This window comes from Cryptomeria japonica, chromosome 7, assembly GCF_030272615.1.
Source record: "Cryptomeria japonica chromosome 7, Sugi_1.0, whole genome shotgun sequence".
Lineage (NCBI taxonomy): Eukaryota > Viridiplantae > Streptophyta > Pinopsida > Cupressales > Cupressaceae > Cryptomeria > Cryptomeria japonica.
In genome coordinates, this window is record NC_081411.1 from 830,745,715 (window position 1) to 830,762,045 (window position 16,331).

The 16,331-nt window shown below is 34.8% G+C and overlaps 1 protein-coding gene across 6 annotated transcripts; it reads right to left on the reverse strand.

The window, feature by feature from the left end:
- Nucleotides 1-639: 639 nt before the first annotated feature.
- On the reverse strand, nt 640-14,756 carry LOC131074299 (phosphoenolpyruvate carboxylase). 6 transcript variants are annotated; one of them, XM_058010898.1, is made up of 13 exons: nt 14,341-14,756; nt 14,004-14,095; nt 13,648-13,858; nt 8,890-9,281; nt 7,020-7,104; nt 4,339-4,561; nt 4,081-4,184; nt 3,868-3,955; nt 3,531-3,685; nt 2,429-3,427; nt 1,923-2,309; nt 1,510-1,803; nt 640-919 (listed from the first exon to the last, which is right to left on the reverse strand). In XM_058010898.1, the coding sequence occupies exons 3-12, from the start codon at nt 13,816-13,818 to the stop codon at nt 1,513-1,515; spliced, it is 2,895 nt and encodes a 964-aa protein (XP_057866881.1). In that variant the 5' UTR covers nt 13,819-13,858; nt 14,004-14,095; nt 14,341-14,756; the 3' UTR covers nt 640-919; nt 1,510-1,512. The 6 variants fall into 6 exon arrangements, with proteins under 6 accessions (XP_057866881.1, XP_057866879.1, XP_057866883.1 ...); XM_058010896.1 differs by having other exon boundaries at nt 13,648-13,893; XM_058010900.1 differs by having other exon boundaries at nt 14,252-14,756.
- Nucleotides 14,757-16,331: the final 1,575 nt, after the last annotated feature.

Below are 16,331 nucleotides of genomic sequence, written 5' to 3' on the forward strand. Positions count from 1 at the left end.
TTCTTTGAAATTGTTTTTGAGAAATTCAATTTAATGGCAATTTCATTGGGGCTCTTGATGGCTATTGAGTTTTTCATTGCACGTAGAGTAGAAAGATACAAGGTTTGAAGGCTTGTAACATTGTCCAATATAACTTAGCCATGAATTAGTAAATTACTCGATATGTCAGCCACTGTATAATCCCTTACAGATAATTAAATCATGTCTGGGTACATATCACAACCATTATAGAAAAGGTGATTGCTCATCTTCAAGCCTTCCATATATAGTAAAACTAGATAAACATTGAAAAGCTTGAACGGTTTATTCTTACAGCACATAGAATGTGAAAACTAATTATTGAGAGAGAGTTACCTAAAAGGTCTTTATCCATGCAAACAAAAGAATAAATACTAAAATATTTTAGAGTTGAATAAAAACACACAAAGATCAAATGATCAGTCAATCCTTAATTCAACAAACCATGGGAAAAAATCCTTGCAAGATTTGACTGCCAGAAATCCCTAAAAAGGGGCAAATGCACCAGAAAGAACCCATCTCTTTTACTTCAGTCAGCAATCTACTAAATTATAGCAAGATAAACAAAAGAGTGTTTCAAAACACTAATGCCAAAGCCGAGAAGAAAATCAAAGATAGCTATTAAGACAAGAACCATGTTAAATTATAAAATACTAAGAATCCCTTGTCCAGTTTGTAAAACATAATATGTTTAAAATGTGCCTTATGCACAATACATATATAAATAATGAGATCATACTTGGTCCGTTTAACGGATAATTGCCTCTCCTGATGTTTTGGCATACTTCTAAGCCGAACATATCATTAGAACTCTAATGAATTCTCCTTACAAGTAAGCAGAGAGAAACTTCGATCATGGTAATTATTCAACAGGACATGATTCTGGTCTGTTGCCAAAAATCTGCATCATATAACACAAATATTAATTTTTTTTATCTTAAAGAAAAACACATCACTTGAATCATAGACACTAAATCTATTGAAAAATTATCACCCACTAAGCTGACCACGTCCTTTATATAACTGAAGATTTGTGCCCTTTGCATTGGAGCTTTATTTAATTATTTTCTTTTAATTGAAAAGCTTTGATTCTAATCTCCACCATTCAAAAGTGGCACTACATCGATTACTTACTAGATCACCAATAGGCAAACTAACTTCACTAAGAAAGAAAAGAATTTTTAGGAATTTTGATTTGGTGAAATACATATTGCATTTTTCTAAAGAATTGTTCATACTTCATAGTAACCATTTTCATCAGCTTCCTGAAATATACCATCTTCTTACTTGGAAAAAACCAGAATATTGATAAGTTGCTGACATTAAAGTTGAATGCATTGCATGCACCATTGTATGTTTATCATAGCAAATAATCAGGTTTCCGTGAAAATGAATATGAAATCTATAAATTTCTACATGTGCCTAGTAGCGTACCAATCTACAATTAGCAAAATACAAGTGATTGATGTCCTGCTTGTAAAAATCACTTACCTTCTAACCGGTATTCTGCATACCAGCTGCTATGCCCTTCATTGTCAGAATCAAAGTGTCCTCCAGCCCTGGTGCATACTCACTTGTTGGATTCAACTTGACCAATTCATCTGCTGGTTTGGTTGAACTTTCTTTTGATAAATGAGGCCTCTGCTGAACATGGAAGTTGGGATCTCTTATTCTTTTCAAAGTATAAGCCTGACAAACATTTAGTGTTGTGATGTATGAGTCACGAAGTCTGAGCCGTTGTTTCAAGTATGGATCACCTTCAAGAAGATCTTTGTGTCCGGCAACCTGTATATAACAAAAACAGTTTTGTTGATAATATTTTATGTCTTTATAATCTTGGTGCCAATTTAATTTTCACCTTCTTATAGGTTTACCATTTGCATAAAGAAAAGTAAGCAATTTACCTTGAGGAGGAGGTCCTTGGTTTCTAGATAGATAGCTCTCAATTTTTCACCAAAGGTCCACAAATCTTCAGATACCAGTAATTTGTCATACAAAGAAGTAATACCGGGATCACCCTTTGCAAAAACCATTTCAACTAAGTCAATTGTAACCCGAAAGAATGGCCATTCATTGTACATCTCACGTAAAGTATGGAGATTTCTTATATCATTCTCTAAAACATGCTTGAATGCTGCACCAAATCCTAGCCACACAGGAAGATGAAATCGAGTTTGTGTCCAAGCAAATATCCATGGGATGGCACGAAGTGACTCAATCCCTCCACTTGGCTTCCTCTTTGAGGGGCGACTTCCAATGTTCATTCGACCATACTCTGTTTCTGGAGTTGCCTGGCCAAAAAACTCAGGAAATTTAGTACATAAAAGACTTAAATATCCAAAGGCAATGATCTATCTATTCATAGAAAATACAAAAATAAGAATTAAAATATTTAAAAATTGATACTCACAGAACGAAAATATTCAACAAATCTGCTCTCCTTAAAAACAATTGATCTGTACTCTTCAGTAGCAATAATGGCCATTTCATCCATCAATTTACGCCACTCAAGTTTTGGAGAAACTGGAGGATGCATCCCATGTTCCAGAGTGGCAGCAGTAAACCGCTGTAGAGTTCTGAAACACAAGTGTTCCTCACCAAATGACTGCTCTATGACCTCTCCTTGGACCGTGACTCGCAAGGAGCCATGGATTGTGTCTGGGGGCTGAGATAATATAGCAAGATGGGTTGGACCACCTCCTCTCCCTACAGTTCCTCCACGACCATGGAACATTGTCAACTTCACCCCAAATTCTTTAGCCACCTTTATAAGATCCTCCTGGGCTTTGTACAATTGCCAAGCAGCAGACAGCCGACCAGCATCCTTACCAGAATCAGAATAGCCTATCATAACCTCTTGCTTTCCATCAATTCTATTTCTGTACCAGTTGATTGAAAACAATCTAGCTAAAGCAGCTGGAGCGGCATCTAGATCTGCCAGCTTTTCAAATAATGGTACAACACGTAAGGGTTTTCTCACACGGCATTCCCTTTGCAATAACTCAACTACTAAAACATCAGATGCTGCAGTTGCCATTGAAATGATATAAGCTCCAAAGTTGTCAGGTGGAAGTTCAGAAATCACATGAAATGTGTCTAGGACATCACGAATCTCATCTGTCTTTGGAAGGTCAGGCCCAAACAAAGGTCGTTTGCCTTGCAGTTCTAACAAGAGCCACTCTTGTCGTTGTTCCTCTGACCATTCTTTGTATGATCCAATACCCAAGTGTTTTGTAATTGCATCCATAACATCAGTGTGTCTCTCGGATTCCTGTCTGATATCCAACCTTACAAATGACAAACCAAATGTTGAAACTTGGCGCATAAAGTCAAGTAGACTGCCATCTGCAATTGGCTGATCCCCAGTAGAGCACAATGATCTGTAGCAAAGTTCAAGTGGCTCCAAAAACTGGAACCAAAGCATGAAAAATATCACAGAAGCCATTAACACATCTAGTAAACATAAAAAATAATATAACATTGGAATCTAATTCCTAAGCTGTGTTATTTACCTGGTCGATGCTTGTGAAGGTTGCTTCCTCTGGAATGTCAGAGATTCCATTAGCCAGTATATGGCGTGCACGTTCACGTGTGTGGTATAATTTGTCCCGTACATCTCCCAATATCACCCGAAAGGGTTCATTTGGAGGAACTTGTTTCCAGAATTCTGCAGCAAAGTCAAAGATAGAGACAGGCAGATAATCAACATACAGAGAGAATGGGAGGAAAAATAAGTCATGCACCTTTTACTAGAGGTCTACAGAGGATATCAACAGGTGCAAATTATTTTGAGAAATATATGCTATCTTTTAGTTCTCAAGTTATAATGGGCTGACAGATGCAATATACCTATATAATGCTTTGTATCTTTCTTTGAAGAGCTAAAAAGCTGTAAGGCACGTTCTCTCAATTCATCACTACAACGCCACATGGACAACTGCAAGGGATAGATATGTACATGAAATCAAATGAGCTGACCTGATGGAGATACAGACATTGATATATTTTAAGTGAGATAATTGTAATTACTAAAATGACAACTCAAAAAGCTTGATTCCACACCTCAAACATAAGATCTTCTATTTGAGAATAATATAAATTTGCTGCCATCATTCTTGCAAGCAAACATACATCCCTTGTAACTTCTGGAGTCACCCTGGGATTTCCTGCAACAGTAGACAGTGAAGAATTCATCATTACCGGTGTTATGAGTTCTGAAAATGACTTAACAACCATCCCAGAGTATAGGAAAAAAGAACTGGGCAAAAATGGCAACCAAAAGTAATCAATTAAGCTGGGGTGTTTGAAATATATACGAACCATCTCGGTCACCTCCCATCCATGATGAAAATTGTATAAGAGGTGCATTATATGGCACTCTTTCATTTATCCCAATTGACTTTAGAGCAGTATCAATACGACGCAAGAATTTTGGCACTCCCTTCCATATGGTCTCATGAAAATAACTCATTCCTGCACGCATCTCATCTTGTGGAGTAGGAGGAGTGCGCCGAATTTCATCTGTTCGAAATGCAGCTTGAATCTGGAAACATTAAATAAAATATTGAGCACCAAACAGCCACAGATTCAAATGGAGAAAGCAATTTATATTTGAAATTTCATTACTGGAGATTCAAGCATATAGTTAGACAAAAGAACACTTAACCAAATACCAGATAGTGCAAATGAATCAGAATATAAGCTTAGCTTTCCACATTCTTCATTATTATCCTTTACATGCTCCCTTTCAAATGTCTTGAAATGGATGTTTGCCAATAGATTATCAAACATGACATAATCTGGTAGCAACTTCTATTAAATCCTGCCAAACCCTTTCTAAATAAAAACCTACAAGTCTCAAGGCCACACATGCAAATTCAAGACATCAAAAGAAAATTCAAAAACAGAATTATTTTCACAACTGTGCTATGGAAAAATGTGAAACGCACATCTTGGCTGGAAACTATTGTAGACCTGATTGCAGGTTATGGCTTATGGCTTGCAGACAATTTGTGTGCATCAAAATGCATGAAAATACTGTTCACATGTGAAACTGCACATTGCTACAGATGCATGCAGGGGGAATTTTAGTGCCTAATATTTGCTAGTTTTCAATATTCTTGCAAATCAATTTTTTTACAAAGTGGCATTATTTACATTTTCAACAAACTTTATCAACTTTCTCAAGAAAACAAATAAAATCTAAAAACCTTCTCAATACTGAGAATTCTCTCAAAAATTCACCTCCCTGGTAGTTTGAGAATAATCAAGATTTACAAAGGTTTCTATAACTAAAAGGATAGAATGTTTTACTAATATTTAATAACATACCAGATTATCAAGTTTGCAAATATTATAGTTTTTCAAATTTCTACTAAGAAAAATTCAAAAACTGAAATTAGCATGCACATACAACAAAGAAAGACCAATAAACAGGAAAGAGCAAATTATCCATGGCACATCACAATCAATGAGTTGAAACAGTAACAAATATTGGCATTCCCTGTTAATACAGTAGTCATTCAATGATTGCCTGAATGTTTCCATGGATCACATTGATCATGGAAAGTTTCCATAATAAGAAAATTCATCATCTACATGCAGACCATAGTAACAATGCACTCGAAAAAAATGTGATTAATCCCAAGTAATCACAACCTGCCACATTTGTTATGCCAATACTGAAGTTTTTTGAGAAGCAATTTCCTTTATACTATTTTATCTTTTTGGGGCTCATTTTAATGCTTAGAAACAAAAACGTACAGAGAAAAGACAGAATTTGTCATGCCATTACCCCAGTTTTTCAAAAAGTGATTTTCTTTTTACTATTATATCTTTTGTTGGCTCAATTTAATGCTTAGACACAGAAAATACATCGCAAAGACAGACAAGTCCCAGAACATTTTGTTTAGGGTTACAGTATTTTAATTGTTTTTAAGTTTTAATTTGCTGTTTGAATAGATTTCTTTTTCAACTTAAATTTTAGACCACACTTAGGGCTTTTCTTTTAATTTATTATACCCTAATGAGGGTTTAGATGGAAAACACATGGCTACCCCTAAAATAGTAAGCCATGCTTCATGATGGAACTGCCATTTTAGAGCCATCTGTTTTACATAAACCTTCTTAAAGTGAAATAGATTTTTTTAAAGTCCTATGAAATTTTTCATAATTAGCATTTTATAATGTACAACATCTATTTTTATCTACATGAACTATATTTGACATGAAACAACAAAATTAGTTTTTTTTCTCTCGTTTTAAAGTACATTGTTTTCTAGTTGCCAAGCTTTTGCCAGGTTCCTGGTTTAAACCTGAGTAATTGAATTTCACTTATAATATTATGAAGCTGTGTTAATACGTGTAAATGATATGCTACCATGATGCAGACCATCTCTTTCAATATGTATACATTAAATGGTAGCCAAAACAGAACCATTGTATTGGAAATAAATGAGACAATCTCTAATAACTGAGTAACCAAGTATGTCACGAAAACAAGAGACTGCATGGAATAAAGTACACAAAAATAGAAAAAAAAAATTGGTGAACTAAAGTCTAATACAATCAGAAACCATGAAAGAAACACATAGAAAATTCCACTAAAAGGAAATAATAGAAGCACTGCCTTTGGTTTGAACTCTGAGGATTGGCAAATATGCTACAAAGTTTATGCCAGTGACATGTAAAGTTCAAAAAGGCGTTGACAGCATCTGCCCACATGCTACAACTACATCACTCTATGAAACTGTATTATTATGCATTCCTTTGATATGTAATAAAAGGAAAGTGAAAGAAGAATAAAATTAATGAGGGCAATATATGACTTTGGAAAATGCAAGTAGAGCACTATTTAAAGACTTTCTAAAAGAACAGTTGTTTTAGCTATAACAATCTATGCATGATACTCCAAAGTAAATATGTTGAGAGTAAAACTGTGGTACCAAATAAGGAGTTTAAAATACCCAAGTACCTCATTTGACTAACTAATAAATGATTACCTCTCTCTGCAAAGCTTCATCTAGCTCCTGCTTCTCATCTGGGGTAACATCTTTTGAATACAATTGCGACAAGCAATTTCGAATCCTGCAAAAAAACAACACAAAATTTTGTCTTGTTACTTGTAATAACAACATTGTTATCAACTCCCAAGTCGTGTTCTTCTAGTATTTCTAATAGAGTGCTAAGCAAAACAGTGTTTTTGTGAAATATTTGGTTATCAGCTCATTTATTTCCACAGTGACATGAATTTCTCCCTGGAGCAGCCTCCCTTTGTTGCTTAATATTTATATGAGATTCAATGATTTCACATTATTGGCATGTAAGAAATGCTGAATAGCTTTGGTTTCAATGCCAAGAGTAACAGATTATGTAGAAGTGGAACCTGTGGGCAGTGAAAACTGACCCCAGGTTGACTTGACATCTCCAACTAACAATATATTGAGTTAAGTTTTAAATGACAATTATTATGAAACATGATGTTATTTGTGACACTTCTTAACTTGAGAACATGGACTAATGCCAACATCCCAGAGGCAAAAGGATGTTAGCTTTGTATAATGTAAGATATTGCACTGGACTTGCACGACAAGTACTTGGATTGTAGGGATGAAAGACTCCAAAAGTTGTTATTGAAATATGAGTGCTGACATTATTGTTGGGTGCAGAAGCAAACCGACTATTTTTTTGCAGTTTCTCTTGGTTTGGTCTTAACTTTTTGTATGCAGAATTTTAAGTTTTCTGATATCATTTTCTGTTTCAAAATTTTCTGCCTTTCTCAGCACAAGAAACATGAAGGTGATGTTAATTAGGGTTAAACCACTGGTGGCAGCTGTAGAGAAAAATGTGACCATCATGAAGTGAAGGAAGTTGAAAAAAAATTTAAAAAATTACATCTAAATTATTCAGAAGAGAATCCTGAATGCAACCAACCAAAGATTGATTTATAGCAGAGCTGCTTATTATATGAGGCTGAACACAACATTAGTCAAAGTGAAGGGAAAGAATAGAGAGAAGATATTGCAGATAGCTTCTCAATCTGTCCTGGCCACTCTAAGAATGCTCTTGTGGCTTTTGGTTTAGCTCTTTATTGAATAGGTGAAGGAGAGCCATGAGAAAATTATTGCCATTGTTAACAAGGTATGCAAAGACTTTAGGAAACAGAACAGCAACTGTCTTTAACAAATGAAAACAGGATTAACAAAACTATAAAGACTGAGAGGTTCATAACTTTGTTAAGATAGAGATTTTGACTCTTAAATTTAAGTAGTTAGAATCTAAAGATGCAATAGGATATCAATATGGACCCTGTAAAAATGGACTTTCAATATATGCCAGCAGTAATGCATTCCAAAAAGATAGGAAAATTAAAATATCAAACATCAATAGCTCCCCAACTTGACTGCTAACATGAAGCTCTGTTTGGTTGGTTAACTCATTAATTTTCTTCCTGTCTCAGATATCTCAATTTCTTGCTTTATAAATTAAAATATCAAACATCAATAGCTCTCCAACTCGCCTGATAATATGAAGCTCTGTTTGGTTGGCTAACTCAATTTTCTTCCTGTTTCAGATATCTATGTCTCTTACTTTATAAGCAGTCACTGTAGTAGGGATTATGCCCTGTCTTGGGTTAGTGTTTTAACCTTTGGGTATCAATGTTAAAATATTTCTATGACGGAATTATAATCTTGCATTTTTTATCAATAAAAAAAGGATAATGAAATAGCTACTCAGGCATGTTATAAATGCAGAACAAATTTTGTTGACTTTGACAGGATCATCCCCACTATACAAGCTTCGAGATTGGCTGCATAATTTCTGTGTCTACATGCACAAACAAGATAATGGGTGGCACTTGGAAAAACGTACCGAGCATGTTTCTGTAGCAATGACCTCCGAACTGACTGCGTTGGGTGTGCAGTCAAAACCAAATCAACAGTCTGATTCTTCAACGCATCAAAAACTTCTGCAGGTGATTTGCCCAGCTGATAAACAAGCCTCTTAAAAGTCTCTTCCAAGTCTGATTCAGTTGTTGCTGAATTCTCATCTGCAAAATCTCCTTTTTTATGTTTAGTTCTGCGTCGGTAAGCAATTTGAACTTCTTCAGCCAAGTTTGCTAAGTTAAGCATATGAGAAAATGAGCTTGCCACGACAATAGAATCTCCAGGATCCAAGCTCGTTAATACTTTTCCCAGCTCTTCTAGCTTGCTAGGATCACCCTTTCCCTCATACTCTCCAGAAAGCTCATAGCAGTCTTGGACCTGCATGACAAAGTGTAGAATACGCTCAAGCACCTTAACAATACAGCTTGGACTTTTTTATTACATAAAGATATAATATTTCTGCTATACTGCATGATACTCTAAAATGACTCATATGCTCTAAAAGCAAGACATAAGCCAGATGACATTCAAAAAATAAATTTGAAGAACCGAAACTTTAAATTGCAGAAATGTGACATAAGCAAGGCCCTATTTAAACTTTTAAAGTCAAAAGTCCCACATCAAATTATTCATTCACCAGCATACAAAGGGTGTTACAGATTTGTGGATTCTGGGAGTTGTGAAGATGAGGAGAAGCCTCAAATTTTAATAATACACACGTCGATGATATGATCCACCCATCACAAGATAACTAAATGCTAATAGGAACAAATAGGTCTAAAGAGGAAGCAGTAAAGGAAACAGAATAACACTGTTCTAAAATGCATTCAAACAACCCCAGGTCGGACGCTAGTTGTAAAGGCTTCAATTGCCATTATTACTAACCTAGAAATGATTTACACAAAGAACCCTCTAGCAGGATTATTGAAACTGGGAAAAAGGCCTGAAGCCGACTGCGGCATCAAATCTCACATGCAGCTTGAGGGTTTCATGCTACTCCATGTTTTCTGTTTCTCTTTAGTTCATCGTGTGTATATGCTGTTAATGTTGGCTTGAATTCTGCTAGATGCTACATAAATGTATCTGTTAGTGTCAATCCATTATAGTTCTTTCATTGACCTTGTTTCTACAACCCACTGACCAAAAACGTAGATGTGTGTATATGATGTTTTTTTTAAATAGTCTCTCTAGCTCTAATGGTTTGACTTAATAACTACTCTCCAGATATTAGTATTGTAAATAATTCTTTTGGTTTTTATTATAAAATGGGAAACAGCGTACACTATTCTAAAAGGCATTCAAACAGCCTCATCCAGAAGCTAGATGCACAGGCTTCAAGTAATCATTTGCACAGATATCCCTCAGGTCATTGAAAAGCAGGAAAAAGGCAGGTAGCTGAATGCTAAGTCAGATTCTGTCATGTGAAGCTTCAGGGGTTTAGTTGCAACTCTATTAATATGTTTTCTGACTCTTAACTTTAAATTCTGGGGAGTATGTACTCTTAATGTTTACATGATTAGTGCCAATTGATACATTATCAAAATCAACTCTCCAGATATTGGTATTGTACAGGGTTCCTTTAGTTTTGGTTAAAACATGCAAGGGGCCAAAGGAAGCACCATTTCCTATTGATAAAAAAAGAGTCTCCTAATAGCCCCTTTTTTCACAGTGCTGATGATGAGGAAGATCATCTACAGGGAGTACATTGAATAAAGGAGTTCAGAAGGGATGATCAACATAAATCTCATAAGTTTTGATGTGGAATTGTTGTTCACAGAAATTACCCCAAGTGAGACCATCAAAGTAGTTAGTAAAGTCACAAGCAATGAAATCAGAAGCTGGTCAAGTTCTATCCAAGGTCTGCAAACTTTAATTCTTAGGTAAAGTTTATGAAGGGAAGCAAGAGTGAAGGGAAGCAAGAGATTGTCATGGGTTCATTGCTCTCCCGGCACCATAGACAATTTGTTCATAAAAATTTGAAAGAATATGTCAAGTTTACAATGGAGGTAGAATGATGCACACAGGGCCAAGGGTATGAAGGGAAGCAAGAGATTGTCATGGGTTCATTGCTCTCCCGGCACCATAGACAATTTGTTCATAAAAATTTGAAAGAATATGTCAAGTTTACAATGGAGGTAGAATGATGCACACAGGGCCAAGGGTCCCAATGCAGGGATGCCTAACCACACAGCCTAAGATCAGGACACACACAATGGGCAAAACAAATGCAAAGCTAAAAAGAAACTGAAATAGCATATATTTTACTAGTGTGAAGGAATGTTCACAGATGTATGGGCATTGCTTTGATTTACAATGAAGCACTTCAGCTCTTGCACACAGTCGACCCTATCCACCTGAGTCTCAAGCATGAACACTCTACTAGGCCAAACTAAACCACAACTCTATCTGTCAGTTGAACCCCTTTCTCAATCCAGTGACCTATATATATAGGTATGCACTTCGTGCCCACACATTCCATTGTAAACATTTAAATTTGCCTACTTGTGACCCTATACATTCTAACATGACTGACACTTCCCTACCAATTATGCTGATCTCTGGAGACCTTTCCTGACATTGGCAATCCCTAGGAGATAATTGATATGACTGTTGTCATGAATTCCGGATTGTTTACTACCCAAGGCAACCATCTATTTGCACTTGTTGCTTCAACTTGCAAGTATTCAAAATTATCTGCCTGTCATGCTAACCCCAGCAATGTGCAACGTTTTGCATATTTGCACACCCTTCATCTCTGCACATTCACTTGTTTACCACCCCATGCTTGAAGTGTGTGCCCAATGCACAAACTCCAAACTTTTGCACCATGACTTGTATTTGTCTATAATGGAGAACAAAACCCTTCCTCACACCATCTACCCAACAATCTTTACACTGAAAGATGCATCTCCCATTGCCTCATGCTCAGATTTCCTTTGATCAACAATTATAGTGTTGTCTTTGCAGATCCTTCCTTCAAACCCCAAACCAAGCTCGAAATTCACCCTCTTTGCAACCTCCTTCCACTTCCATGTGCCTTCTCCACAACTTGACTTCTTACAAGCTTCTCCCCAAATCACAACTCCTCAATCACCCACTAGTAGGATCCTATGGCACAATCCTACATAGATGTCTTCACTACGAAACCACTATTGCAAGATTGCCACTTAGAATCCTACATAGTTCGCCTTCTTCAAGTCGTCTTCTACTCGAACTATAGCCCAAGATCTAATACCATATGATGTAGACAAGGCCACCTATCCCAATGAAGGGATGACTAATCACACAACTTAAGACCAAAACGCTCTGCACAATGGACAATCACAAAACAAATGCACTATAGAAAAAAAAATAGCATATATTTTACTACTGTTGAAATGATTGTAGTCTTACAGATGCATGGGCATAGGTCCATGATTTACAATGGATCCTTTCAACTTTTACACATGATTTACAATGGATCCTTTCGACCCTTGTGGATTATTTGTAAATATTTTCTCCCTCATTCTCTTCTCAAATTTAGGCCTCTTTTCTGATGATGAGTCCTTCATTCCGGCCTGAACCGTTGGAAATGAAATGTACCATGCAGTTGGAACCAGAAACTTAACTTACAGAAAAATTTATTCCACTATCATATTTAACAAGCTGGAAACGATAAGCACTTAGATTTTAAAAAGGCTCTCTTTTGTGAGTTAAAGACCCAGTTAAATTATGCATGCAGAAATATATGGCAGAACTGAGATTATGATCTCTAATGCATCTAACTAGGTTAATATTGAAAATTCAACGCTAATGTAAGCATTAAACACAAAGGATGTTTATGATTTTAAAGACCCAATCACATTACATGCACAGAAATACATTGTAGAACTGAGGCTACCCACTCTTTTCAGCCTAAATACTATATAGGTTTATTTTTGTGAGTTTCGAGGGCAGACCAAATTTAAAAGCACTTGATTTTAGTATTAAGTAAATAGGCTATCCACGAGTTTATGTCCCAGCTAAATTATTTGCCCAGAAAAGTATATACAGAACTCAGACTAGCCATTGACCTTCAATTCCAGACCAGATGTAAAAGCTTTCGAATCAAGCATAAAATGCAATGGACATTAATGAGTTTTAAACCCAATTAGTGATAACTACATTATTTGTGCAGAAATGTCTGGTAGAACTGAGGCTACCCAATCATTTTAATTTTTCAGTCTAAGTAGGCTGAATAATCTAAAAGTAAATACCAGACCAAATGTAAAAGTATTTGATTTAAGGCTAAGCATAATGAAAAAGGCTATTCGTGAGTTAAAGAACCGAGTAAACTCTTTTCCCAGAAATGAATGGTAGAACCCTAAACTACCCACTGTTTTGCAGCCTACCTAGGTTAAATTTTTAACCTTCAATGGATCATATGTAAAAGCGTTTGATCCACGAATAAAATACAAAGGATAATCAAGAATTTCAGACGCAACCCCATTATTTGCCCAGAAACCTATGTTAAAACTCAGACTACCCAGTATTGTAGCTTGACTTGTTTAACTTTGTAACTTAAGTCCAGCGTAAAACCAGACAAAATAAAAGCATTTAGATTTAGCATTTAAAAATCACTACAGTTTGCAAAACAAAATTCCAATTTAATTCAATTTAGATATTTATTATTAATAAACAAAGTGAGTAAAGCAAGAATACAATGTAGCTGAGAGCTCAACAGAATTACAAGCATTAAACAGCAAGAAAGGAACAATTTACACACCGTCTCCTTGATCTCCTCTCCATGTAAGTCCTGCAGGATATCAAGAAACCGATCCAATAGAAGGGCATCATATTCGATGAGCTTGTCATCTTCAGACACTTTACCCGGAACAAGAAGCCTCATCTGAGCATCTATAGATGCCATTTTCTCTAAATTGTTGTTCCGAGCCATCTCACAACTCAGATTGTGCTCCTTCACTAAAATTTGCAGGCTAGGGAAGCAGTCCCAGCTTACGTTATACTCTTACTAGCAAATTCGGATCAAAGACAAATCTCTGAAAATGTGGTCTGATCCACCAGTATGTAATAGCTAGAAAATAGAGCAGGAATTGGCGAGTCAAACAAAACTACTCTTACTTAATAAAGCAGACCCGATGATATGAATTGAATCCTCAAACAAAACCGTTCTCCATCATAGGCAAGGATGCAATAATAAAACAGCCCAGGACCTGCCAAATCGACACAACCCAGAACCCTTAAAAATCAATGCTTAAGAGAAATAAAAAACAAATGGGTTTAAATTAAACAGACAGTTTCGGCTCATGATCCTAAAACCATCCACTGTATCAAAAGAAAACAAACTCCAACTTGCCCATAATGCTTACTTGAAAGGGGACCAGTATTGTTTAGCCTAAAATGGCAAGCCGCATGAACATAAATAAAATCCAAAATTCAAGTTGCCCAAGAGGCTTACACAGTTAACGAGTGGAGGTTCCAAGCAAGTATAAATAGAATTTTCCAGCCCACTAAGTCAGCCTGAATGAATCAATGATAAAAAAAGTCAATTTTAAACCCCTGCACGAATCACCGCCTGTTGGTGTAGCATAAGAAATATAAAACTGCACGAGGGAAGAAATATTAGAAAAAAATTTAGTCTGCACTCATTTACGCCACATCCCATGCATTTATCCTCCGAATGCACCTAAAAAAGCCAAACCCACATGGCAGAAATTTTGTCCTCACAAAGGAAAGCTTTCCCACAAGACAGATTTTGCAAAATCAAGTTTGAACTAATCACTTTGTGCGATTCCGTCGAAAGGAATCTAGTTGGTATATTATTAGTGCCATAGACACCTACAACTTCGCCATGTGACATGTCTACAGTAACTTCAAAACTATTGTTATCAATTCCAAAATAACAAAAAAGCTTATTTACTTATGATAACTATATGAACAGAAAGTCTATTTCTGGAAGCTGGATGTGAAGAGACAAATCTTGTCATGTGCACATCATCATTTTGGCGATGATTTCTTTGTTATTAGTCCCCATAGATAGAGATTAATGTTTACACCTCACTTCATTTTATTAATTGCATTTATTGGAAACAGTGTCAGCCAATGAGATAATATTTTATTTATATAGTTGTGAAAAAAAATTATTTGAATAATTTTTTTTGCTATTTTTTTTTACTATTTTTAGATTGGCCATTCACATTTTTGTCAATGATTTTATTATTTTCCATTTAAAAAAATTTAAGGTGTCCAATCAAAAATAAGAGGGGTAAAAAAAAAATTGTTTATTTATTTATATTGTTGGTGAAAATAATGCAATGGAAATAAATTATTTTAAACCACAATTATAGTTCCATGAATGAAGTCTTATAAATGGCATTTTTTATTATTAATAAATTATTAAAAAAAAAATTAAGTTAGTTTCATAAATTATATTAGATTAATTATCCTAAAAATAAATAAGTTACTTTTTATTTTTTATTTTTCTTTTTAAAATTAGGGTAATAAATTATTTCTAATTAATTAATTTTTATAATAAATTTGAAATAATATCATTTTTAGAAATTAGATCTAAAATTAAAGTTTTATTTTATTTTTTTATTAAATTATTTTTATTTTTTTTTTAAAATTAGGGTAATAAATTATTTCTAATTAATTAATTTTTATAATAAATTTGAAATAATATCATTTTTAGAAATTAGATCTAAAATTAAGTTTTATTTTATTTTTTTATTAAATTATTTTTTATTTTTCTTTTTAAAATTAGGGTAATAAATTATTTCTAATTAATTAATTTTTATGGGGTTCACCCCATAACGCAGCGGTACAACTACGAGTCTCCCATAGTGGAGGTCATGAGTTTGAAGCTCGGGGCTTGGCCCCTCTCCGCCCCCGTCGGCCCCCGTCGTTCATTTGCTACACGGGTCGATTGCTCTCTGTTCGAAAAGTACTTGCTTAAAAAAAAAAAAATTAATTTAAATAATAAATTTATAATAATATCAGTTTTAGAAATTAGATCTAAAATTAAGTTTTATTTTTTATTTTTATTAAATTATTTTTTATTTTTCTTTTTAAAATTAGGGTAATAAATTATTTCTAATTAATTAATTTTTATAATAAATTTGAAATAATATCATTTTTAGAAATTAGTTCTAAAATTAAGTTTAATTTTTTTTTTATTAAATTATTTTTTACTTTTCTTTTTAAATTTTTTTTTTAATAAGTAAATAGTTGCAGAGGGGCAACACCCTTGTATTAATCAAAATAGGAGAATACAAGGCCTGGTTCAATGAGAGCAGTAGGGGGAAAGAACCAAGAAGAAAACACCCTACCCTAGCTCTATTCCTTATACAAAAAGAGACCAACAATGGAGGTTGGACAAGTACAAAACACCAGTCGAACCGCTGGAGGTAGATAACATAACCGGCCAGAGGCCTTTAAACAAAAAGCACT

Coding starts and splice junctions, on each gene's coding strand:
- LOC131074299 (XM_058010898.1), bottom strand. CDS start 13,818: ATGGCTCGGAACAACAATTTAGAGAAAATGGCATCTATAGATGCTCAG. Junction 7,105..8,889: donor TTGCTACAGAAACATGCTCG/GTACGTTTTTCC, acceptor GTTTTTTTGCAG/GATTCGAAATTGCTTGTCGC. Junction 1,804..1,922: donor CCAAGGACCTCCTCCTCAAG/GTAAATTGCTTA, acceptor TGTTATATACAG/GTTGCCGGACACAAAGATCT.